The 26,998-nt window shown below is 38.9% G+C and overlaps 1 protein-coding gene across 4 annotated transcripts; it reads right to left on the reverse strand.

Annotated features, from left to right (window-relative positions):
* CEP76 (centrosomal protein 76) lies at positions 1–26,993 on the reverse strand. Of its 4 annotated transcripts, none has more exons than XM_032293433.1 (12): positions 26,536–26,793; positions 25,309–25,464; positions 24,200–24,275; positions 23,041–23,265; positions 20,818–21,003; positions 19,133–19,230; positions 15,827–15,955; positions 11,328–11,516; positions 7,183–7,349; positions 4,957–5,290; positions 1,892–2,109; positions 1–856 (listed from the first exon to the last, which is right to left on the reverse strand). In XM_032293433.1, the coding sequence occupies exons 1-12, from the start codon at positions 26,596–26,598 to the stop codon at positions 718–720; spliced, it is 1,980 nt and encodes a 659-aa protein (XP_032149324.1). In that variant the 5' UTR covers positions 26,599–26,793; the 3' UTR covers positions 1–717. The 4 variants fall into 4 exon arrangements, with proteins under 4 accessions (XP_032149324.1, XP_032149325.1, XP_032149327.1 ...); XM_032293434.1 differs by lacking the exon at positions 26,536–26,793 and adding an exon at positions 26,902–26,993 and having other exon boundaries at positions 240–856; XM_032293436.1 differs by having other exon boundaries at positions 240–856; positions 23,041–23,227.
* Positions 26,994–26,998: the final 5 nt, after the last annotated feature.

Raw genomic sequence — 26,998 nt, forward strand, 5'->3', positions numbered from 1 at the left:
ACTGCTAAGATCACAATATCATAACAAAGAGGTATAATAAATTTTTTCTAAAATACCCAATTCATTTTTACAACAAATCACACTGATAAATGTTTCTAAATGATTAATGTATTTTCACGTGAAGTTATTAATATTTATGCTTTTCTGATATTAGTTTTTTCCTACTCTTACTTCAAGGTCTGACCATAAATTTCTGGACTGTCTCAAATATCTCAAGGGCCAGGAATAAACCACAAATGTGGCAATTCATCAACATTTATTCTCACCAATGCAATAACTAAATCTGTCATGAGGTTAATTTCTCCTGATTTGTATAAAATAATCCCACTAATCTATGAAAAATCATGATCATATTGATTTTTCTAGGGCTTAAACCCTTAGACAAATCTCTTTGATTACTTTTTAGTGTAAAGAAAACTGAGTGCATTTTATATTAATATTTAAACTACTGATACCTGTAAACAAAGTAGCATTTATTAAAATAGAATATACACTTAATTTATACTAAATTCCAGGTGATTTATACAAAGTTTTCATCCTTAATTTTTAAAGGAACACAACATGATTTTTCTAAACATTACAAATATATACAAACTTGAAGTATGTCATTCAAGCCAGATTGTGATTTTAAAATAACAAACCTCTAAATAGCTAAATAATGTACAATGTGTAAAATTCCAATTAAACACAGGTATAATTCTTATAGAAATGTTGGCCCTATAATACCGAGCGATATTTACAAGCAAACATGATCCAAACAGCACATGCAGATTCAGGGTAAGTAAACACTCGGACACGAACTGCCAGTCGCACTTGGTCTCCACGGCAACAGATTATTTCTTCACAGAAAGGAGATCTATTTAAGAAAAAAAATATATTCAATTAAGAAGTGACCATGCACTTTACTTTCTTATTTCCAAGTAAATCAGTATTTAAAATAATTTTTTCAGGCTAGGCAAAGTGATTCATGCCTGTAATCCCAGAACTTTGGAAGGCTGAGGCAGGTGGATCACCTGAGGTCAGGAGTTCAAGACAAGCTTGGCCAACATGGTGAAACCCCATCTCTACTAAAAATTACAAAAATTAGCCAGGTGTGGTGGCAGGCGCCTGTAATCCCAGCTACTTAGGAGGCAATTCATCAACATTTATTCTCTTGACCCGGGAGGCGGAGGTTACAATGAGCCAAGATTGTGCCACTGTACTCCAGCCTGGGCAACAGACTGAGACTCCATCTCAAAAATAAATAATAAATAAAATATTTTTTTCAAATTCTGTCAGTGCTATCAAAGACACTGTAATTTTGGTCAAGCTATTCAAATCATGGACAATTTCTGTATTGTCCAAACAAAATCAGAGATATCTGACTGAGACTGTACCAAAATCACTGGGAAAATAATCCCAGACTATCTACGGCTACATTTCAGACCTAATGAATCAAAATCTGTGGCAAGGAGGGTAAGTCATTGTAAAAGATCCCATATGACTCTGATGTCATTCCTAAATAACTACCAGATTAGGCCAGATACAATGGCTCATACCTGTAAGCCCAGCACTTTAGGAGGCCAAGGTGGGAAGACTGCTTGAGCCCAGGAGTTTCAAGACCAGCCTGGGCAACACAGGAAGACCCCCATCTCTACGAAATAAAGAAAAAAAAATAGCCAGGTATGGTGGTGCATGCCTGTGGTCCCAGTTGCTTGGGAGGGTGAGGTGGAAGGATCACAGGCCCAGGAAGTCAAGGCTGCAGTGAGCCATAACTGTGCCACTGTACTCCAGCGTGGACAGCACAGTAAGACCTTGACTTTAGAAAAAAAAATGAAAATAAAAAAAACCCTACCAGACTGATCTCTAAGATTCCAAAACTGAAAACATGATTCCATAAATTACACCTTACCGAAGACATGTGGCAAATGCACGTCTTGCATTTCTATACACAAAATGTATTGGGAACCCTTTAAATGTATGACCATCAGGTACAGCCCTTCTTATGGCATCTTGAAATTCTTCATTGCCTGCTGATATACTTGTTGTACGCTCAAATTCATAAGAAGCCAAAGCTGGTGATAAAAGGTAGGACAGCTGGTCTTCCCAAACAGTAGTTAGACCAAGATCCTATATGCAATCAAGAGAAAAAGAAAAAGTGAAATACATTAATATTTTTAAAACCAGCTAAATAAAAATGTTGATTATTTTAATGTATACCAAGAAAAGATTTTTAAAAGCTATCATAACATTTTAATAATAATTACAAGGATGCATAGAAATAAAAGTCAGATAAAAGGAACTATAGGTGGTCAGATTTTACTTCTTAGAAAAACCAAACATTCAAAACAATGATGTTCACGAAGGCTCCAAATCCTGTACTTCAATATCTACTAGAAAATACTGTATGAAACAGTCCTAATATGGAGGAGACAGTGTTAGTGAATTTTGAGATATTTTACTTAACTTTAAAGAGTTTATTAAGATTGAATCTCTTTACTAAAGACTGACTGTTCCCACCATAAACTGAACTGCAGAGGGGAGCAAAGTCAACAAATGAATCCTATATGTAATTAAACAAATATTTACTGAACATGTACTCTATAAAACTTAGTGTAAAAGATAAAAAGATGAAGACATGTTATAGGCCCCTAGGGAGCTTAAAACATATTTCTACAGAACGTTAAAAACAACATGATTCCATTTATTATTTTTTAATTTTTTGAGACAGAGTCTTACTCTGTTGCCCAGGCTGGAGTGCGGTGGTGCAATCTTGGCTCACTGCAACTTCTGCTTCCCAGGTTCAAGCGATTCTCCTGCCTCACCCTCCCGAGTTGCTAGGATTACAGGTACCCGCCAGCACGCCCAACTAATTTTTGCATTTTTAGTAGGGACAGGGTTTCACCGTGTTGGCCAGGTTGATCTCAAACTTCTGACCTCAAGTGTTCCACCCACCTCGGCCTCCCAAAGTGCTAGGATTTACAGGTGTGGACCACTGAGCCCAGCCCATGATTCCATTTACAACACCAAATGACCTATTGCTATCTAGACACATGAAGTTAAAAATAATATTGTTACAAATATAAAAAATTCTCAAAATTCTAGATATTTTGATTATCATAATAGATGTTTGGCATTTCCTTATTTTACATTCAAGGTAACTTGTCACAAATGATCTCAAAGGTCCATGATTAACAATGCTTTTCCCGTGGCAAAATATGAACCTTTGCTGATTTACAGGCACCCTTAAGTAGTGATCAACACCGGCATCTATCACAACTTTGTTTTCTTTTTCTATAAACAGTAATTCCTTTTTCTGAGACAGGGTCTTACCCTGTCACCCAGACTGGAGTGCAGTGGCATAATCTCAGCTTACTGCAACTTCTGCCTCCCCAGCTCAAGTGATCCTTTTACCTTAGCCTCCAAGTAGCTGGGACTATAGGCATGTGCCACCATGCCTGGCTAATTTTTGTATTTTTTGTAGAGACGAGGTCTCACCCAGGCTGGTCTTGAACTCCTGAGCTCAAGTGATCCAACCATCTCAGGCTCCCAAACTGCTGGGATTACAGGTGTGAGATACTGTGCCTGACCAAAAGTAATTCTTAGAAAATAAAATATTGCTTTTATTTATAAGCAGAACCTAAGAAAAGAAAGCTTAAGGTAATACAAGTGATGGAAGGAAAGAGAAAGTAATAAGGGGCTTTCATTTCCAGCAATATAATGGACCAGAGGTCTCCTGATCAACTCTTGCTTAAAAACAGACTACAAACTCCAGATTTTCCAAAAGATACATTTAAATGCTTTGATGAGTTGACAAGCGAATAAGAAATACACACACACACAGACACACAGACACACACACATGTATGTATATATATTTTTTTTTTAAGACGGAGTTTTGCTTTTCTTGGCCAGGCCGGAGGGCAATGGCACGATCTCGGCTCACTGCACCTCCAATTCCCGGGTTCAAGCAATTCTCTTGCCTCAGCCCCCCGAGTAGCTGGAATTACAGGCATGTGCCACCATGCCCAGCTAATTTTATATTTTTAGTAGAGACAGGGTTTCTCCATGTTGGTCAGGCTGGTCTCAAACTCCCAACCTCAGGTGAATTGCCCACCTCAGCCTCCCAAAGTACTGGGATTATAGGCATTAGCCACCGTGCCTGGCCTGAATAAGGAATATATTAGAGGCCAAAGCTAAGAGTAACTGGGAACCCAGAGAACATGTTTGATAAATCAGTCTGCCTTTGACAGCCTCAAAGAACACAGAAAACACCCAAGGTAGAAAGTGGAATAAGGAACCCCAAAAGGTGAATCAGAAATAAATCTTTTGTAGGAATTTTGGATTCTAGTCTTTTAATGGTAATATATATTACAAATAACTTTTCCCACTCCACAGCTTCAATGTCTTAATGTTTTCTTTTGATGAACTTAAGTCTGTAAAATATACTAATCTTTTCCTTTATGACTAATGCTTTTTTTTATGTCTTCCTTAAGGCACTTTACAAAGGAAATCTACATGCTATTAGACAAGAGGCTTGATCTGGCTGGGGGCAGTGGCTCACGACTGTAATCCCAGCACTCTGGGAGGCTGAAGTGGGTGGGTCACTTGAGGTCAGGAGTTCAAGACCAGCCTGACCAATATGGTGAAACCCCATCTCCACAAAAAATACAAAATTGACCGGGCATGGTAGCATATGTCTATAATCCCAGTTACTCGCAAGAGCGAGGCAGGAGAATTGCTTGAACCTTCATTTCTAGGAGGAAGCAATACACTCTATAAGCATTAATGAATTTGGGGATTTCTGAGTCTTAGAACTCTCATGACTTTCAAAATTACAATGTTAATAGTAGGAACTGTAGTTGCTTTGTTTGGGGCTAGAATACCGACTGGCACTATCACGCACACCAAAAAAATATTTAAATACATAAAAAATGAAAAAAAGTATGACACTACAGCTATTTCAGTGTGAATTACCTTCCTGTGTTCTGATACTAGGAGCCTCAGCTGCATTTCAATTTCATTACTGGTTACTGACGCGTCAATTGTGGATGCACACAGAGGTGGAAAGGGAGGAAGGGACGTTGTAGCTCCAGGAGCACACACAGATTTAATTGCTTCCTCACTCATGGGTTTCCATTTGGATTCATCATTCAAATCAAATACACAGGTTTCTACTGCATCAGAGGGTTGACAATTTCCCAGGAACATTTGATGGTTGAAAACACAACCAATTGTTCGATATGGGTATAATGGTTTGGGCTGTTCAGCAACTGGAGGTTCATCAGGATTGGTAGGTTTGTGGATGTACCTAAAAAAAATTAAATAATTTTATAAATGAGAACTTAAAAATTAAGAAGGCAGCATTTTACTGAGAAAATTATTCTAACACTTAAGGCCATAATTACTTCTCAGAATTAGAGTTTAATACTTGTTTTCCCTTTTCCTATTTCCACAATTTGATTACTCTGTATTAATTGTATGGAACATCTTATAATAATGAAACCAACTCTACTCCTTTAACAATAGAATATATTTTATGTATATTGTTAAGATCAAAGGCCAGGTGCGGTGGGGCTATAATCCCAGCACTTCAGGAGGCTGAGAGTAGTGGATCACCTGAGGTCAGGAGTTCAAGACCAGACTGACCAACATGGTGAAATCCCATCTCTACTAAAAATACAAAAATTAGCCAAGTGTTGTGGCATGTGCCTGTAGTCTCAGCTACTCGGGAGGCTGAGGCAGAATTACTTGAACCCAGGAGGTGGAGGTTGCATTGAGCCGAGATGGCGCCATTGCACTCCAGCCTGAGCAACAAGAGTGAAACTCCATCTCAAAAAAAAAAAAAAGTTTGCCTCAGATAACACAATTAAAACAATCTGGCTATGCATTATTAGGCATGACTAACCAAAGCATTATTAGGCATGATTATCAACCAGGGAGAAAGAAGACTCAGGGAAATGAAAAGTGGGCCCAGGGCTGGGCCTCTAGAACACATAACATTTAAAGACAAGATGAAGGAAAATTGAGAAGAGCCAGAGAGGAATAATGAATACTCAAAGACAATGATAAGAAAGAAGCTAAGGAAAGAGAACGTTCTAGTAAGAAAGAAGTGAGACAGCCAGGTGGAAAAGGGTCCCCAGAGAAACTCCAACCAGCCTGTGCACTGAGAGGAGAACACACTGGGATGGAGCCACAGAAGTCTGAGCAGTTTGCAGTGGGGAGGAGCCTGGCCCCTCCTCTTCCTCAGTGGAACCTGGAATTCAATCTGCAAGGCAGGAAGCACACTAGCAGTAACTCTGGCTTTGGAGGGTCCCTGTTTCCCTTTTTTTTCCTTTTTGCCCAATAAATTCCATTTTTCTCCCTGTTCAAATTGTCTGCGAGCCTAATATTTTCTGGCCATGTGACAAGGATCCGGCTCTTAGCTGAACTAAGGAGGAAGTCCTACAACAGAAGTACTCAGCTCTTTCAAAACCTAATGACAGGCTAAAGTACTTTAAAAAATGTGTCCAGTGGAACTGCCAACATGGAGATGGTAACCACATCAAATTTTCAAAAGAAATCATGATTTACAACTTGAACTTATTTTCAGGCTTAGGAATGATCATTAGAAAAAAACATATGCCAGCCAGGAGTGGTGGCTCACGCCTATAATCTCAGCACTTTGGGAGGTTGTGGCAAGCAGACTGCTGGAGCCCAGGAGTTCAAGACCAGCCTGGAAACACAGCAAAACCCTATCTCTACAAATATTAGCTAGGCATGGCTGTACACACCTATAGTCCCAGCTACACAAGAAGCTGAGGCAGGAGGATCACCAGAGCCCAGGAGGGCAAGGCTGCAGTGGGCTGTGACTGTGCCACTACACTCCAGCCTGGACAACAGAGTGAGACACTGACCAAAAAAAAAAAAAAAAAAAAAAAAAGATAAAACTGAAAAACACATATGCTAATCATACAAAACTGAGAGTAAATAGAATTTGCTCTTTACCAACATTATGTTGGTAAAGAATATTTGAGGTAAAAGTTTTCTTAGAGTTCATTTACTTAGCTGCCATGATCGAAGTACTTTTTTACGTAATCAATGAAAAGGCTCTAACTAAAATCATCATGTACCTTCAAGTACCATCAATGTGGACAAAAAACTCTTATAATTTAAAATACTTATAGCTTCATTTTAATATCCTTATAAACTTAGTAGACTAACCTGTGTCCTGTTAAACTCTCCCAAAAAGTGATGGTCCCATCAGTTCCACAAGTCATAACCCATGCATGAGGTACTCCTTTTGCCTTGGTTCCAACACAGACAAATGCTTCTAATCCGTATCCAAGAAGAAGGCTGCACAGAAGGTTAGCGTGATCTTCACAGTCACCCTGGAACATAAAATGAAGTATGCATTCTTCCATATTGTTTCCTCATTACATACTTAAATACAAAATTATAATAAAAATGTATTGGCCAGGCATGATGGCTCACACCTGTAATCCCAACACTTTGGGAGGCCAAGGCGGGTGGATCACTTAATGTCAGGAGTTGGGAGACCAGCCTGGCCAACATGGTGAAACCCTGTCTCTATTAAAAATACACAAATTAGCTGGGCATGGTGGCACGAACCTGTAGTCCCAGCTACTTGGGAGGTGAGGTACGAGAATTGCCTGAACCCGGGAGGCAGAGGTTGCAGTGCAGGGCATGAGCCAAGATCGTGCCACTGTACTCCAGCCTGGGCGACAGAACTAGACTCCATTTCCAAAAAAACAAAAGCAAAAAAAGTTTATAAAGAACTCACACAACATAGAAAGAAAGACTAGAATTTCTTTTTTTTGAGACAGGGTCTTCCTCTGTCACCTAGACTGGTGACATGGCTCACAGGAGCCTTAACTTCCCAGGCTCAAGTGATTCTCCCATCTCAGCCTCCCAAAGTAGCTGGGACTAAAGGTGTGTGCCACCATACCCAGCTAATTTTTGTATAAATGGGGTCTTATCGTGCTGCCTAGGATGCTCTTGAACTTCTGTGCTCAAGTGATCCTCCTGCCTCAGCCTCCCAGTGTTGGGATCACAGGCATGAGCCCCTGTGCCCAGCCTGGAATATTTTCATAGATTAATAGCTGAAGGATATGAACAAATAAGCCAACAAGTCATACAGCAAGAAATGCAAATAAATGGAAAACACTCAACCAATGACTGATGCTATCTATATGTGCTAATTTCTAGAAAATATATATATAGGAAAAACGGCAAGAACAACAAAATGCCAACAATGGTTATTACTGGGGACAGTATATATAATTTTCCACTCTATTTTCCAGATTTTCTTTGATGTGGTTATATTACTTTCAATTTAAAAAAGTTGTAAAGACCTATAAAACAATAGAAAGTATCGGCTGGGCGCAGTAGCTCACACCTGTAATCCCAGCACTTTGGGAGGCCAAGGTGGGTGGATCACCTAAGGTTAGGATTTTGACCAGCTTGGTCAACATGGTGAAACCCCATCTCTACTAAAAATACAAAAACGAGCCAGGCATGGTGGCAGATGCCTGAAATCCCAGCTACTACGGAGGTTGAGGCAGGAGAATCGCTTGAACCCAGGAGACAGAGGTTGCAGTGAGCCAAGATCGTGCCATGGCACTCCAGCCTGGGCGACAAGTGCAAAACTCCATCTCAAAAAAAAAAAGGGAAATCAGATAGACTGTAGCAACATATGGAAAAATGTTCATAGCATAATGCTTAATTATAAAGCAAGATATGAAATTTTATTTAAATTAATTATACTTATGGAATAAATGATACATATACAGGAAAAATATGTAAAAAGAAATGACAAACTGGGTATAGAATTATGGGTAAAGTTTCACCATTATTGTTGTAATGCTGTTGTGTTTGTACAGTAAAAACCTTTTTTTCTTTTTTTTGAGACAAAGTCTTGCTCTAATTCCCAGTTTAGAGTACAGTGGCACAATCTTGGCTCACTGTAACCTCTATCTCCTGGATTCATGCAATTCTCCTGCCTCAGCCTCCCAAGTAGTTGGGAGTGTACCACCATGCCTGGCTAATTTTTGTAGTTTTAGTAGAGATGGACTTTTGCCATGCTGGCCAGGCTGGTCTTCAACTCCTGACCTAAGGTGATCCACCCGCCTCAGTCTTCCAAAGTGCTTTCCAAAGTCCTGGGATTGCATGCGTGATCCACCACACCCAGCCTATTTACCTAATTTTAAATATGTACCATTCCTGCTATATTTTGTAATAAAAAAGCTTAGCTCTACATACACAATGTTTGGGAACTACAGCTTGGAAGTGAATCAAAACAGTTTGGGTAAGTAATGTTTAACTCTTTTTCAATTGTCTTTAAGACAAAATTTTTCTAATTGACAAATCAACCTCTCATCCAAATGTTTTTTTCCACCTATGAGCTTTATCTTGTGAATACTCATACTATTTACACAACTTCAGAGTAAACAAAATTACTTCTAAAAAATCATAAAGGAAATTTATTTTCTCATTTCAACTGAATTGAATGCTAAAGATAGTTTTACTTGTTTGTTATCATACTATAAACATTTTTAGAACACAGATTAGGAATATTCCATAATCTATAAAATTAGTTTACTGAAATCAAATAATTCAAAAAGTTTAATATCAATAACATTACATATATTCTTAAATATACATTTGTATTTAAAACTAAACAAAATATCATGTAATTGAAGATTTCTTTTTTTTTTTTTTTTTTTTTTTGAGACAGTTTCCCTCTTGTTGCCCAGGCTGGAGTGCAATGGTGCGATCTGGGATCACCGCAACCTCCGCCTCCCAAGTTCAAGCAATTCTCTTGCCTCAGCCTCCAGAGTAGCTGGGATTATAGGCCTGCGCTACCATGCCCAGCTAATTTTGTATTTTTAGGAGAGATGGCATTTCTCCATGTTGGTCAGGCTGGTCTTGAACTCTCGACCTCAGGTGATCCACCCACCTCGGCCTCCCAAAGTGCTGGAATTACAGGCGTGAGCCACCGTGTCCAGCCTCAAGATTTTTTTCTACATTCATTTTGTACTGTCATTTTCTCTTTTTAAAAAATATATTATCTGAGCAAACTTTAACACTTCAATGGTACCAGAAAGCCATGGTCTGGTCCTGGTGCTGTCTCTAATTCATTCTATAACTTCATTTCTCACACTTTAGTACTTGTAGGTCCCTACCTCACAGAAATCACAAAAAGTTAAATAAAAAACTACATGAGAAAATAAAGACGCTGAGTTTTCTCTTTGGGTATTGATATTTAAATGTTATGAAAAATAGTGAGAACAAAGTTCTGACTTGGTCAAGCTGACAGCACAGCTGTCTCACAGTATCCAAAGGGAATTAGTTCTAGGACCCTTGTGAAACAAAATCCATGGATACTCAAGGCCCTTATATAAGATGGCATAGTATTTTTTTTCTTTTTTTTAGATGGAGTCTCACTCTGTCCCCAGGCTGGAGGTGCAATGGCACAATCTCAGCTCACTGCAACCTCCGCCTCCCGGGTCCAAGCAATTCTCCTGCCTCAGCCTCCTGAGTCATTGGGATTACAGGGGCTCGCCACCATGCTCATTTTTTTGTATTTTAGTAGAGATGGGATTTCACCATGTTGCCCAGGCTGGACTTGAACTCCTGACCTCAGGTGATCCACCTCCCTCTGCCTCCCAAAGTGCTGAGATTACAGGTATAAGCCACCACGTCCAGCCAAAATGGTATAGTATTTTATATATAACCTAAGCTCATCCTCCTATATACTTTAAATCACCTCTAAATTACTTAAAACACTCAATACAGGCTGGGCACGGTGGCTCACGCCTGTAATCCCAGCACTTTAGGAGGCCGAGATGGGTGGATCACGAGGTCAGGAGTTCAAAACCAGCCTGGCCAAGATGGTGAAACCACATCTCCACCAAAAATACAAACAGTAGCTGGGCGTGGTAGCAGGCACCTGTAATCCCAGCTACTTGGGAGGCTGAGGCAGAGAATTTCTTGAACCCTGGTGGCAGAGGTTGCAGTGAGACGAGATCATGCCACTACACTCTAGCCTGGACAACAAAGTGAGACTCTATCTCAAAAAAAAAAAAAAAAAACAAAAAACAATGTAAATGCTATATAGTTTTATATTTCATTGTTTTTTATTTGTATATTTTTTATTATGTTATTTTTTACTTTCATTTTTATAAATATTTTTGATCTTCAGTTGGTTGAATCCACAGATACAGAACCCGTAGTTACAGAGGGCTCACTATATGTTCATTTTCCTAAGGCATTCTTTTACAAATGTATTATAAATTTAGAGTAACTATGATATACTGCTATTTAATTCTATTATGTGTGTATAATACCTTGTTTCTACAGAGAAAGGCCAGCAGAGTGCACCACTGCTCCTGTTTACCTCCTCCTCCAATAACAGGGGCTCGTTCATAACCAAGGACATTAACAAATCTTGCTGCTTGCCTTGGAGTATCAAGAAGCCGTCCAGCTCGAAGTGGTTTAACATAGGAACAGACTGGTCTATTTATCCCATTTTCATCCTAGGGAAAAGGGAAAAAACATCCGTAATGACATATTAATCATCCCCAATAATAATATTTTTTTCAAATACATTAATGTAGGATAAAATAATTCAGCATACCATTGAGTGCTTACCTTGTATCCAGTATTAGGCTGCAAAGTGCTGTGTATATAATTTCCCTTTAATCGTCATAACATCTCTATTATTTTCATTTTACAGATAAAGAAAACTGAGGAGCTACAGCTATTATGCAACAGAGACACATTTAAGCCCTGAGCTGTTTGGCTCCAAAGGCTGTGGCAATAAGAAGTCCTCTAAGAAATGGGTGGGCAGGTATGTAGGGGAGGGAGAGGTGCTCTAAGCTGAAGTATTCTTTCATATACTACCATATAGAATTTAACAATATATAGATTGGCTGATATAACAGAAATGATCTAGCTTGATTCTAGTTTGTTTCCATTAGGGCCTCAAATTTAGAGATCCACAGGAAACAATAATTTATTAACCAAGTCAACTCAAAGCAAAATTTCAAAAAACACTCTAGAAAAAGCCCACAATCTCTTTACCTTCATGATTATTGATAAGGCAATGTGAAAGGCCCACTTACTACTCAAGATTTGGAGATGACCTACCCTCTACTCTGATAGGGCTCCTCAGTACATAAGATCTAACTTAGCCAACATAAACATCATCAGTTTGAATTATCAGAACCACTGATGTCTTTCTCCACAACCAAAACATCTTTTTCCAATATAATCTCATACTTTAGCAAGGAAAAAAAAAAAATCTCATCTATTTACATTTGATCATAGTGAAAAAGATGATGATTTTTTTTTTCAAAACCAAGTTTTGCTCTTGTTGTCCAGGCTGGAGTGCAATGACTTGCTCTCAGCTTATCACAACCTCTGCCTCCCAGGTTCAAGCAATTCTCCTGCCTCAGCCTCCCGAGTAGCTGGGATTAGTCATGCACCACGATGCTCAGCTAATTTTGTATTTTCAGTAGAGGCAGGGGTTTCTCCATGTTGGTCAGGCTGGTCTCGAACTCCCGACCTCAGGTGATCCGCCCACCTCGGCCTCCCAAAATGCTGGGATTACAGGTGTGAGCCACCACACCCGGAAAGATCATGAATTTTTATGTTGCAAAGCAAACTGGCTCTAGATTCCACTCATACCTATAGTTCTCAACTCTAGAAAGCAGCAATTTTTTTTTTTTTTTTTTTTTGAGATAGTCTCACTGTTGTCCAGGGTGGAGTACAGTGGTGTAATCTCAGCTCACTGCAACCTCCGCCCCTCAGGTTCAAGCAATTCTTGTGCCTCAGCCTCCTGAGTAGCTGGGATTAGAGGTGCGAGCCACCAGACCTGGCTAATTTTTGTAAAGATGGGGTTTTGCCGTGTTGACCAGGCTGCACTCAAACTCCTGACCTCAAGTGATCCACCTACCTCAACCTCCCAAAGTGCTGGGATTACAGGTGTGAGCCACCATGCCTGGCCTAGAAGGCACCAATTTTTTAAAACAGAGGATTATTATTTGAATTTAAGGGGGATGTAGAGAACTATGTTTTTCTTTTACATTAATTTAGCATTATTAATAATCTAGTGTTGTATGAGAATACTAAGTCCTGAAATCATAAACTAAAATTTAAAAGGATATCCTCAATTCTCAAGTGATTTACAACATTTTCTTAAGACCTAGTAGCCTTAAAGTTCAATTTCTGTAACTTAAAGTTTCTTGCACTAAAAAATTCAAAAGGCGTCATTCAGTGAATTACTATTATACTATAGCAAAACCAGCTAACAAAGGATAAAAATAATAATGAATTATTAAGTATTATGGCCACAGTGAATCTAGATCTTTGGTTAGGATTGAGGTAATAAACTTAGTTCCTGTGTGGGTCCGTTACTCCTATACTTACAAATTCACTAATAGGCAAGAAAAGATGAGCACATCAAAACTGTATACATTTGCCTAAATCAATCATCAATAGCAGCATTTTAGAATGTAAGATGTATCATTGTTTCATTACAGCAATATTCTAATATTATTCTAAATATAACCCCACAAGTTACTTAAGTGTTTTGGAAATTTAGTATTTCAACCTCTGAACAGGCACTGCCCAATAAGAAAATCACTAACCATTATGAGCTATTTAAATTTTAATTAAAATTAAATAAAATTTAAAATTCAATTTTTTTTAGTCATAATAGCCACATTTTGAATGCTCAGTACATGGCTTGTGGCTACCATACTGGTTAGCATAGACACAGAACATTTCCATCGTTGCAAAAAGTTCTTTACTTTTAGTGCTGCCACTAACTTATTTCTTTTTGGGCCTGCATACATTGGAAATTTTTTCAGACCATGTATATTAATGTTTTGGTTTATAACTATTGCTTTTATAATTAGATTGACTGCTTTAAACTATCGTTCTTTAATTTCATAACTAGTCAAATATAGGAAGCAGCAGCAACAAACAGTTCTGGGTAATCTAAAATCAGCATTTTATTTACTGTATGTATATGGAAAAAAGTGGCACAAACCAAAAAGCCACCAGTTGAAACTGCAATTTAATATAGACTTTGCCATGACTGAGTTGCTGTTTGGCCTTGGAAGACTCTTCACTTCTCAAACCTTAATACTGTTTACAAAAAGCCAATACCTGGCCACCTGATAATCTTATATGGTTACTATGAGAGTAAATTACCTTCTACGGTTTAAATCTCACAATGAATTCTGAGAAAGAGGAACTTGTTTAAGTAATATTTCCTAAAAGAAAATCTCGCTTCTTTGACTTCCTTAATGCATCTCAACTTCTTCCTCCTTTTTGATCCTACCATTTCTCTGATTTACTACCTCACTCCATCCTAAGTCCTCTCTGGTCCCTGACTCCATGTGGCAATGAATAAATGCCTGACTATATAGAGAGCAGGGAGCTGTTGGTGGGTTGGTGGGTGGGTGGGGTGTGTGTGTGTGTGTGTGTGTGTGTGTGTGTGTGTGTGGTGTGTGTGTGCGCGCGTGCGCGCGTGTGTGTGTGTGTGGTGTGTGTGTGTGCGCGTGCGCGCGTGTACGTACACACGCTTATGTATATATATAAATATGTATATTTGTTGTTGTTTTGAAACAGAGTTTCACTCTGTCACCTAGGTCGGAGTGCAATGGCGTGATCTTGGCTCACCGCAACCTCCACCTCCCCAGTTAAGCAATTCTCCTGCCTCACCTTCCTGAGTAGCTTGGATTACAAGTGCCTGCCACCAAGCCTGGCTAATTTTTGTATTTTTAATAGAGACAGGGTTTCACCATGTTGGCCAACTGGTCTCGAACTCCTGACCTCAGGTGATCCACCTGCCTCCATCTCCCCAAGTGATGGGATTATAGGCGTGAGCCACTGCACCCGGCCAGAAAGCCAGTTACATTTTGACTGGTTTCTCCTTGCCCTTGTCCTGATAATGTTGCTACCTTGCCAACCAGTCAGTCAATATCTAAACAATGCTATTGGAAAGTCAGAAGCCATTTCTGTTATTCCCACCTCTAGCCAATCTCTTATTCCCAAGCTCCCCAACTGGAAACTAAACCACTTTTGGCCTATTCCAAAATCTAGGCAAAGTAGGGTAAAGCTAGATGAATATACAGGATCCGAGAGACTTAAAATAATACTACACTATACTTATATGAAAGCATCTATATGAGGCTGAATATATACAAAATATTTGAACTGTTCCTTAGAAGCAACAAAAATATGTGAACCTGATCATATATTTTATGTTGGTCTGTTGAAGAGAGAAAATGGGTTTAGGACTCAGGAAAAATGGAGGCAGAAGATACATAGTTGAAATACTTCAGTTAAACATTACTGGTCACTGGCTTAGAGATCTTGGTTATATAGAATTTTTTAAAAAATCCTAACAAAAATATACATATGTCCAGAGTCCCCATTCTGCACACAAGACCTGGATTTGCATATAAACTGCAAAGTGCCCAAATGGTTATTTAGCATTAAGCATCACGCAAACACACATTCCACATTAAACAAAATGGATTTTCATCTACTTTAAATCAAATATATTCAGAAAGAGTTTAAAACACAATAATTGATTCAACCTGAGAAAGCTGATTTTTAAAAACCCACAATAATTGAAATTGAAAGTAAAATAAGATTGATTTCGCCACTCACCTATGCAGTGGGAGAGAATATTACAAAATCAGCATTTTATTTTACAAATATACTTTAATTTTTTGGAATACATTTTACAAATAAATATTAAATAAAATTTACATACATAACAGTAAATCTCAAATACAGGCATAAAACTATTCTAATATAATTTACATACCTGTGCAAAAATCTTCACCAGTCGTGAGTTGTGTGAGGGTCGAATCTGCAAATATTCTCTCCACCACTGCTTAGCATATACAAGAAATAATCGCTCTTTCTCTGCGGTTTTCTGACGTTCCAAAGCAAGCTTGAAATTAAAAAAAAATATTTTTCAATTTTTATTAATTGTCCTTAATTACTACAAAATATGTAACAAATCTACTTCTCTATATCATTACCACCACCCTAATCTGAGCCATCATCATCTATAAGAGCCTCCTGACTTCCTTGTTTCTATACTTACCGCTAGTACAATCCAATCTCCGTACAATAGTCGTAAGTCACTTTTCTTAACTCCCAGGACAGAAATTTTTTAAATAATAAATCATACACGCTAGGCGTGGTAGCCCATGCCTGTAATCCCAGCACTTTGGGAGGCCAAGGCAGATGGATCATTTGAGGTCAGGAGTTCGAGACCAGCCTGGCCAACATGGTGAAACCCCATCTCAACTAAAATAGAAAAACTAGCTGGGCATAGTAGTACATGCCTATAATCCCAACTACTTGGGAGGCTGAGGCAAGAGAATCGCTTGAAGCTGGGAGGCAGAGGTTGCAGTGAGCTGAGATTGTGCCACTGCACTCCACCCTGGGCGATGGAGTAAAACTCTGTCTCAAAAAAAAAAAAAAAAATCGTACTGTCATTCTCTTGTTTAAAACACTTCACTTTCCATCACATTGCAAACTACCTGCCCTGGCCTACGAACTCTGGCCAGACTATCTCATTTTCTCCTCTCTCCCCGACCCACTACAATTTAGCCACACAGGGCTTTTGTTCCTACATAGGGGTTTTTGTTCCAGGCTGTTCCCAGTGCTGAAAGCTCAGCCCCAATCTCTGCATGGCTGGCTACTTCCTGCCGTTTAGACCTTTCCCTAACCTAGTTACTCAACCTAGAAATCAGCTACCCAATAACCACTCTATCATATCACCTGTAATAATTCTGCACAAATGCCTTCTACTATCTGATTATTTTGTTTGCTGGCTTATTGTTTCTCCTGCACCAGAATCTAAACTCCTTGAGAGCAAGCTATCTAGCTGTCTGCTGCCCTGTATACAGATATATCTCCAGTGTCTGGAACAAAGTCTAGCACATTTTAACACCTGTTTAGGATCCATACATATTTCTGACTTTAATTTCTTTTAAGAGACAGGTTCTTGCTCTGTCACCTAGTCTGGAGTGCAGTTACGTGATCATGGCTCAATGCAGCCTCAAATTCCTGGGCTCAAGTGATCCTCCCGCCTTAGCCTCCCCAGTAGCTGGGACCACAGGGACGCACCACCATGCCCAGTTAATTTTTAAAATTTCTTTGTAGAGATGAAGTCTCGCTATGTTGCCCAGGCTGGTCTTGAACTCCTGGCCTGAAGTGGTCTTCTTTCCTTGGCCTCTCAAAGTGTTGGGATTACAGACAGAAGCCACCATGTCTGGCTAAAATTTTTAATAACAGTGCAACTTTAAAGAGAAAATTAGAAGCAATTTATCAGAAATAGAATAAACTTATCTTTTAGTCACTAGAAATTATAAATATGACAGTGGAAATATGAAAAAATATATATAAAATAGTGTTAAGTTTAAAAAGTAGAACCTGGCTGGGCACAGTGGTCCATGTCTGTAACCCCAATGTTTTGTGAGGCTGAGACAGGAGGCTTGCTTGAGGTCAGGTGTTTGAGGTTTCAGTGAGCTATAATCACACCACTTCACTCAAGCCTGGGAGTCAGAGTGAGATGCTGTCTCTAAAAAAGTATAATTTAATTTTTTAAAAAAGCCAACTTACTACCCCAAAAAAGTAGAGCCCAAACATTTACTTTATATGTCACATAAATACAATATGATTAAAACTCATGTATACACATATGTAAACGTGTATTTACACCTTTTATTTAACAGACAGGTTGGAGTGCAATGGTACAATCACAGCTCACTGTAACCTCGAATTCCTGGGTCAAGCAATCCTCCCATTTCAGCTTCCCAAGCAGCTGGGACTACAGGCATGTACCACCAATGCTCGACTGATTTTTAAAAATTTTTGTAGAGACAGGGTCTCATTATGTTGCCCAAGCTGATCCTGAACTGCTTGGTCTCAAAAGTGATCCTTCCACCTTGGCCTCCCATAGGGCTGGGTATTTATTTGAGTAACATCAAGGTTGGTTCCCACTATGTGTTTTCAGGTATATATATATCACCCATGACACATCTCAGATGCTAGAGATTAGAAGGAGATCAGAGTTTACAAAAGGAAGGAAAAAGAAGTTTAAAGAAAATAGGGCAGGACACTGCCTGAGGGAGAAGCACTAGCTTCTAACCACGGGTCTGTAAAAGGAACAATATGATAGGCAGGGTAGAGTAAAGGGTGGTATATGTAATCAAGAAGAACCATTCCATAGGTGCCATCCCAGCAAGTCAGCAGATAATCAGAACCTCCAAACTAAAGATTGGCAAGAACTAAACAGGGATAACAAATCCAATGTGAAGGAATGAAAAAACTTGCCAATCTTACAAGACCCATGAAGAAAGTAATTTCGTCAGAGACCTGACAGTGGAATGAGGGGGAAAAAAAAGCCTCTCCAAACACACTCTAGAAGTGGCAAGTTGGGCCAGGCGAGGTGGTTCACACCTGTAATCTCGGCACTTTGGGAGGCTGAGGCAGGTGGATCACCTGAAGTCGGGAGTTCGAGACCAGCCTGACCAACATGGAGAAATCTCATCACTACTAAAAATACAAAATTAGCCAGGCATGGTGGTGCATGCCTGTAATCCCAGCCACTTGGGAGGCTGAGGCAGGAGAATAGCTTGAACCCAGGAGGTGGCGGTTGCGGTGAGCTGAGATCACGCCGTTGCACTCCGGCCTGGGCCACAAAAGCAAAACTCCATCTCAAAAGAAAAATAAAAGTGGCAAGCACTTCTACCCTGAGAGGACCAAGCGGAAAAGACATAAGCAGCAAGCTTTCAACAATAAATGTCTATGAAAAAACGTTAAAATCCCACCCCACTGAGGTTGCACTTTATTCCTTTATCCTCTTCAGCTTTATCATGTAATTATCATGTTGTCTCAATAAATTGTCATTGTCTTTCCGAAACTAGACTACAGATTCTCCCAGGAAAACAAACTTGTCTTTATTTTCTTTCTCATCCTTTCCGTAAACCTTTGAGTGCTAATCTAGAAAGTAATAAATAATTTTCTAAAGATAAGAGTGCTTTCTAGGATCAACAGGTAAATACACTTCTATGAAAACAAACACACAAAAAAAGAGAAACTCATTATTATTTACCTGTGTGTTCACTACTTCTTGAGATAACGTTTGATTGAGTGGTGGATACATTTCAAGTTTTATATTTAAAATTCCCACCGAAACTTTTGATTCTGTGCCTATAAACATAAATATTTAGAACTTCAGAGATTTCAATACTATATATATTTAGCCAACCAAAGTCTAACCAAAATAATTTAGGCACTTGGTGTTTTATCACTTACATGAAATAAAGATAACATTCGACATTACCTTTAATATTCATATTAAAAATGAACCAAATCAAAAAAAATTTTTAAAGAAAGATTAAAAATTAATCTTTTTAAATTTTTAAAAATTTTTAATTTTTTAATTATAAGGAGATTATTTTCTTAGCTTTCTAATACGTTTTTTCTTCTTTAAGTAGAGATGGGGTCTCCCTACGTTGCTCAGGCTGGTCTTGAACTCTTGGACTCAAGTGATATTCCCACCTCAGCTTTCCAAAGTGCTTGCTGGGATTACAGGAATGAGCCACTACGCCCGGCCTTTCTAACACGTTTTAAGAAACTTTTCTGACCTAAAGGATTTCAGATTCCTATCTTCATTAAATGTAAAATGTCAACCAGACTTACATTAAATTCAAAGTCCAAAGTCAAAGCAACTGTTAACACCTCATTCTGTCTCCACACACACAAAAAATTAGAAAGCATTTATATTGCCACTTATAGTAACTCCCATTTATCACTCCCCATTATCAAATCACAGGCTGAGTAGAAATTTTCAAAACATGCCTGTATTTAAATTAGAAAACAAATATACATCACATCAGAACTATTTAATGTTTCCTTAAAATATGCTTGTTTCCAGGTCACTGCTATACTATCATGTTAGGCTATTTTTGAAGATAAGTAATTGGGTATTGTTTTTGAAAATAAATTTCCTACATAAAGAACACTTTCTATAATTTTTATTTAAAGAAAAATACATTCTTGGTATGACTTATTAAAATCTAAATTACTAAGGCAATGCTGTCCAGTAACAAAGTTTAACTCTGTGACTAAGTTTCAAAACCAAAGCAATTCCATTATATGTTATAGATAAAACAAAAACATGTTAGAAAGGCTGGGCGTAGTGGCTCATTCCTGTTTTTTTCATTTTATTAGCAAATATGTGTTATATAGCAGGCAGTGTGCAAGATTCCAAGAAGACTATGGCAATTAAGATAGGCACCATCTCTGCCCTCAAGGAGTACTTGATACTGACACTGAGCAAATTATTACCTCTTCTAGGTCTCACTCACCCACTGTAAAAGGTTGAGAGAACACCTACTCCATATTTTGCAAAAATCACTGATACTAAAGCGGATGTATTCCAGGGTGTGCTGGCTGGACACACCTAAGTTTGTATGTGTGTCAAGAATATTAATTTTCTTTATAGCCTATATTTAATCAAATGAACTTGAAAAAAATTAAAACCCTCAAAATTCCTATATTCATTTTCCAGAAAAAACATTTCTCCTAAGGCAAGGTTAGATTGTGAAGTGCTACACTGATACTATTCTTTAAGACATTTCTCAAGACTAGGATGCTGGAGTCCAACTGTAACTCTAATGAAATTCTATTTTACAGGTCTCCCTCTTGGATTAAAAGCATTTTAAGGACAGAAAATATATTGCCAAACAAACTGTGGCTATAAAAAGGTTAACAATTATATAGTAATCATCATACCTACACCCATAAGTTCCACAGTCAGACTGGTCACTCCATTTTCTGAGCCCAAAACTGATCGCCATTCCAGAAAATAGGATGCTACTAAAGTTGTCTCACCAAATATGTCTGTTTTGATCAGCACCATATGAATTGGATCACTTATTGATAGCATTGTTGTTGAATCAGCCATTCTAGTTCCATCACCTAACAATATAATCCAAATGAAATTATACTACACTACATATTCAGTTAGGACAACATAAAAGAATACTTTTATTAAAGAGTATACGAAATAACAAGCCTATATAAAACCAAATAGAACAATTTGGTAATGTTTCAGAAAGCATGGAAAAAACTGGAAATAAAAGCACAGTCCAATTTCTATCACTAATTTTTGAGAAGACTGGCAAATTATGAGGAGTTATCCAGTACCAATGCTTTCTGATCCACGAGACAAATCTGTTCTTTAAAAGTACTTAACTAAAATATATGCTACTACAAAAAGAACCTTCAACTATGTCAACATTAATCCCCAAACTATCTCCAGAAATCCCCTTAACCTCCAGAAATTATCACTGTGTAACTGACATACAACTGAAAAATAAAGCACATTGAATCTAGCAATTTATCCTATTAAATGCCTTATTAGAGTAACATCTTCCAAAGAGAAAAAAAAAAATAAATTTTAGTAATGTTTCACTCATCGTTAAATATAAAATTCTGAAGGCATATTCCAAAACTTTGCTTAGCTTACAAATATAAAGATTTCTATATTGACAACTAAAATGTACAAAACCCCCTTACTGAAAGAACCATAGTGTAAAACAATTACAGGAATCAAGAAGTGTAAAATTTAGTTATGAGAATTATATGCCTTATTGGTGAAATAAGAGAAAAAAAGAGGGGGAGAAAAAACCAAAATGAGAGTTATACATTCACATTTAAATTTTGACTTATTTTTTTGTTTGTTTAAGAGACAAGGTCTTGTTCTTGTCACCCAGGCTGGTGTGCTGTGTGCAATCGTAGCTCACTGCAGCCTTGAACACCTGGCTCAAGTGATCCTCCCACCTCAGCCTCCCAAGCGGCTGGGACTACAGGCACACGTCACTGCACCAGGCTATTTTTTATTTTTATTTATTTATTTACTTGAGACGGCGTCTCACTCTGTTGCCCAGGCTGGAGTGCAATGGTATGATCTCAGCTCACTGCAACCTGTGCCTTCTGGGTTCAAGCAATTCTGCCTCAGACTCCTAAGTATCTGGGATTACAGGTGCCCACCACCATGCCTGGCTAGTTTTTATATTTCTAGCAGAGACAGGGTTTCATGATGTTGGCCAGGCTGGTCTTGAACTCCTGATACACCTGCCTCGGCCTCCCAAAGTGCTGGGATTACAGGCATGAGCCACCATACCCAGCCTATTTTTCATTTTTTGTAGAGACAGTGTCTCACTTTGCCCAGACTGGTTTTGAACTCCTGGCTTCAAATGATCCTCTCTCCTAGGCCTCCAAAAGTATTGGGATTTCAGCTGTGAGTCATCATGCCCAGCCTAAACTTTGACTTTAAAAAAAAAAAAAAACGTCTTGCTGTCACCCAGGCTGGAGTGCAGTGCATGCTCTCAGCTCACAGCAACCTCCACCTCCTGGGTTCAAGTGATTCTCCTGCCTCAGCCTCCCAAGTAGCTGGGACTACAGGTGCACACCATCAAGCCCGGCTAATTTTTTTTGTATTTTTAGTAGAGATAGAGTTTCACTGTATTAGCCAGGATGGTCTCACTCTCCTAACCTCCTAACCTCATGATCCGCTTGCCTCAGCCTCCCAAAACGCTGGAATTACAGGCGTGAACCACCGCGCCTGGCCAAATTGGACTTTTAAAAGTTATATAACATCATCAATCTGGTTATGTTTTATAAATGACAAAGATCATGGCTCATTTTCCACTCTATTATTCCAGCACCTGCCGAGCATAACACTATGAACATAATAGGTATTTAAGTGTTTATTACTGAAGAATCAAAAATTAAAACAACCAAAAAATAATCTCCAGGAAAAATGAATAGCAAACAGAATATCGCAAGAAGGTGGATACAAGTAGTTTAAATTAAAAAGAGCAGTGGGATACAAAAGACTAGAGATTCCTTCATTATAAACCTCTCCTTACAGAATAAGTCATTAGTGTTGTTTCACAATCAAAGGTAACAAAGATTTACTCAATTAAGTGACAATTTATTACTATTTCTTACCCAAGCTTTCTCTGTGTACTTCAAGCAAAAAGCCATCATGAAAATCTGGTTCACAGGCACATGGAACAGGTTTAGAACGAAAACGTTGGTTTCGATAATGTAAACATAAAGTAAATGTTGAACAAACTTGTCCAGGTAAAGGTTCAGGTTCTTGCAGATGTTCCAAGAAAGCTTTTCCACCCAAAACCTGAAGGTAAAGATACCTCCGTGTTGGATCAATATTAGCTGTAAAGTGTAGCAATATACATGAGGAAACTGCCAAATAACTAAAAAGAATGTGATCAAGACATTAGGAAATAAAAACTTGACAGATATAAACCCAAAATCAAAGACTAAAAAAAAAGCAAAAGAGTAACAAATTTATTACTGTATATAATGGAATCAATTGCACCCTGGGGAAAAGATACACATGTGATATTCTTTTCTCTTTTTTGAGATGGGGCTCTGTCACCAGGCTGGAGTGCACTGGCACGATCTTGGCTCACTGCAACCTCTGCCTCCCGGGTTCAAGTGATTCTCCTACCTCAGCCTCCCAAGTAGCTGGGACTACAGGTGTGTGCCACCAAGCCCAGCTAATTTTTGTATTTTTAGTAGGGACGGGGTTTCACCATGTTGGCCAGGATGATCTCAATCTCTTGACCTTGTGATCCGCCCACCTCAGCCTCCCAAAGTGCTGGGTTTACAGGTGTGAGCCACCACACCCAGCCTATAATATGATATTCTTTTCTGAGTTTGAATCCAGATTACTTTCTCCCAGCTGGAAAGGCATCAGAACCAACGTGCAGTATACCTTTGCTTTTTAGCTGCTTATCCAACATTCCTTCGCTTTCACAAACTTGTATAATAATCAATTCAGCAAGTGTATTTGTCAGATAATTATATTACCATTTAAAAGCAAGGCTATACAGTTTTTATAAAACATATTATTAAAACACAAGAAGCTGGTGATTCTGTTTTTGCTTCTACTATACCACACATTAACTCTTCTGACATACCTCACGTAAAACAGAATCTATGTTTTTGGCTAACTAACCATAAAATTTTAAGTATTTTATTTTGGGGGGAAAAAAATGGAAATATCTTCTATCAAACACCAAACACAACAGAACATCAATATTTACTATTAATCACAACTAAATGAATGTTAAAATATACATACTTTTTTTTAATGTTGATTGTCTATCAAAACAAATAGGTTGTTTTGGAGAAGAAGGGAGTTCTTGCTCAACACTGTCCTACAAAGGCAGGAAAAAATACCAAATTAGAAAAAAATTATAGATTAAGAAAATGTCAATAAACATGACTAAGCACTGAACCAAAAGACAACAGGATAAGGCCCCCTCAAAGAATCCCTTATTTTCCTAGCCTAATTAAAATAATGAAAATAAAAACCTACGTAAAAGATGATATAACTGGTTCCTCCTAAAATCACATGCTAAGGAATTAAACTGTCTTCAAGTAACACTATCCACATAAAGCTAAAAACAAATCCTTAATGTCTTTAACAAGGTTAAACTTTCTGTAAACCTTATATAACAGCTGACTTATAATTCCACCATGAGCTGATTTTTAAAAAGTGTCATCACACAGTGGAAGCTGTTAAGTCAATTTTTATAACAAATGGGTTCATAAACTTCAAAAACCAAAAAAAGGTACTGAATTAAAATACTTATTCCCTATTGTATTATGAAGTCCATCCAATTTTCACATTATATTACCCAGGTATTGAGGTCACAGTTTTCATTATTGCCTCATTTTCAAAAGAAGGCCTACTTACTAATTGTGCACTGAGACTATCATCCCATTATTGACCTATTTGTATGAAAAGATTTGAAGACTATTCTGCAGTTAATTATTTTCTTAAAGAAATTTATAATTTAATCATAGAGAATATAATCCCAAAAGAGTGCTTACTTTAAAAATAAGCTTAATCTAAAAAAATTACAGATCATGGTAAAAAAGAACTTTGTTATGGTAAACTAATTTGACTAAGGTATGTATATTCAAAATTCACAGACCTAGAAAATAAGAGAAAATTCTGTCACCGTAGAGAGAGGAATATGATATGTAACACAATTTCACTGATACACAAAACTATTTGGTATACTCAAGGACAGAGTAGCCTATACTTGAAACAGGACACTACCAAACAGAATGACCTTAAAGTGGTTTTACTAAAAGGAAAGGCCCCACATGGGAACGGTACGAACAGGGTTATGCATTAGTATATACTTATACTCTCACTTATTTCCCTAAAAGATTACTCACAGTAACAAAATTAAGTTCTTTCATCACATCATCAATAATTCCTCGACGTCTAAGGGCTTTGATCAAATCTTCTGTTGATAAATGTTGCTGATCGGGTGCCAGTTCCTCCCGTATAGTCTCAGCAAGGATTTCTCTTATTCTGCCATGGACATCCATCTATGTAGAAAACTCATATTACAATTTATAACATCACAAAGTAGTCAAATATTGCTTCTGAAGTTTTAGGCTTCTCCAGCTAACAGTAAATGTACAATTGTTACCGCAATTGAATCAGAACAAAGGTGAGCTTTTAAAGAATGAAATTTTTGAGTACAAGTTCTAGAAATAGTCTCCACTGGTTATCTGCCACATTTGTCACCATTTCTCCACATATAACACGCAACCAAAAGGAAGCTTTTGAGAAGGAGTATAGTATAATCAAAAGAATACAGACTGGGAGTAGACAGATCAAAGTTTGATCTTATTACTCTCATGCTTTTAACTGATACTAATAAGGGAATCTTACCAGCTTTTAACTTCGATGTGTAACCTCGAGCCAACTTATTTATATGAATCTGTTTCGTCACCGATAAGAATGGAAAAACCTAGTGCAGTGCCCTCCCGCAAGTGTTGTGAGGATTAGGTAAAAGACGCTAGACACCTAGCACAAAGCCTGGCACACAAGGGCACCATAAATGGTGGCTTTTATCACTTCAGCATCTTGCACTCAGTCGAGCGCTTCAGAAACTGGAGGTTCTTCTGGAGCACCTGCGTATTAACAAATACTGTCATTACAAATCCTTTAGTAATTTCTCTTCCATGAATTGCTGATGGAAGGTCCTGGTTCAACTTCACTGACATCCACGTTTCAGCCGTAAACAACAACAACAACAACAAAAACCCTGATATCTTACAGCAGAATATAAACCTCCAAACACAACTTACATTCGATCCGACTTCCAGAAGTCGCTCGCTAAGCGCTTCATTCTCACAGCTGTCCTATAACGCCAAGAGCGCACATTCTGTCGCCCCAGACTCCTGCTAGCACCTCCTCGGCTCGTGCTCTTTCACCGAGGCTTGGACGCTCTCCTGCCTCAAACCCAAAGCTCTGCCCGCCCCGCGCGGCGCACCCCACAGTCCTCGCTAGAGTCCCGGCAAGCAGGTGCCGCTGTCTGTCCGGGGCCGCCGGGCGAGAGGGAGAGGTCCTGGCTCAGCCCGGCGGTCTCTCCCGGCGCCCGCGGCTCTCACCTTGCTCAGCTGCTGGTGGATGAGCTGCTTCAGCTCGGAGGCTTTCTCCGGAGGCAGCGACATGCTGGCAGCCGGCGTCTGCCCGCCTCAGACGCCTTAACCGCGAGGCCCCGGCCGGGCCAGGGAACGTTAGGAGCGACTGGAGCACAAAGCGCTGCAGCCGTTCGCCTCACGCAGCTCCCGGGGGACGCGACGCTGCGTCAGGCCGGGAGCTGACCTGGAACAGAAGCCCCGGCGGCGGCGGCGCCAACTGTTTTCAAACAGCGGCGGATAAACGGGGCTCGGGGCTGGCCCGCGCGCTGCCTGATCGTTTCCGCCCACCAGTCCACCTCCCCGCAGGGCCCACACCCCAAGACCTCAACGCACCCCATCGCCTGCCTTGCCAGGATATCCGAAAGCACTGTTCGCCCCTCTTCGAGGGTCCCCGACGGCGTCTTTCCGCCCTCTGAACCGGCAGGTAGCT

This window comes from Sapajus apella, unplaced genomic scaffold, assembly GCF_009761245.1.
Source record: "Sapajus apella isolate SASKATOON/1434 unplaced genomic scaffold, GSC_monkey_1.0 scaffold29, whole genome shotgun sequence".
Classification (NCBI taxonomy): domain Eukaryota; kingdom Metazoa; phylum Chordata; class Mammalia; order Primates; family Cebidae; genus Sapajus; species Sapajus apella.

Coding starts and splice junctions, on each gene's coding strand:
- CEP76 (XM_032293433.1), bottom strand. CDS start 26,598: ATGTCGCTGCCTCCGGAGAAAGCCTCCGAGCTGAAGCAGCTCATCCAC. Junction 5,291..7,182: donor GAGAGTTTAACAGGACACAG/GTTAGTCTACTA, acceptor AATTTTTTTTAG/GTACATCCACAAACCTACCA. Junction 2,110..4,956: donor TAGTATCAGAACACAGGAAG/GTAATTCACACT, acceptor GATTGCATATAG/GATCTTGGTCTAACTACTGT.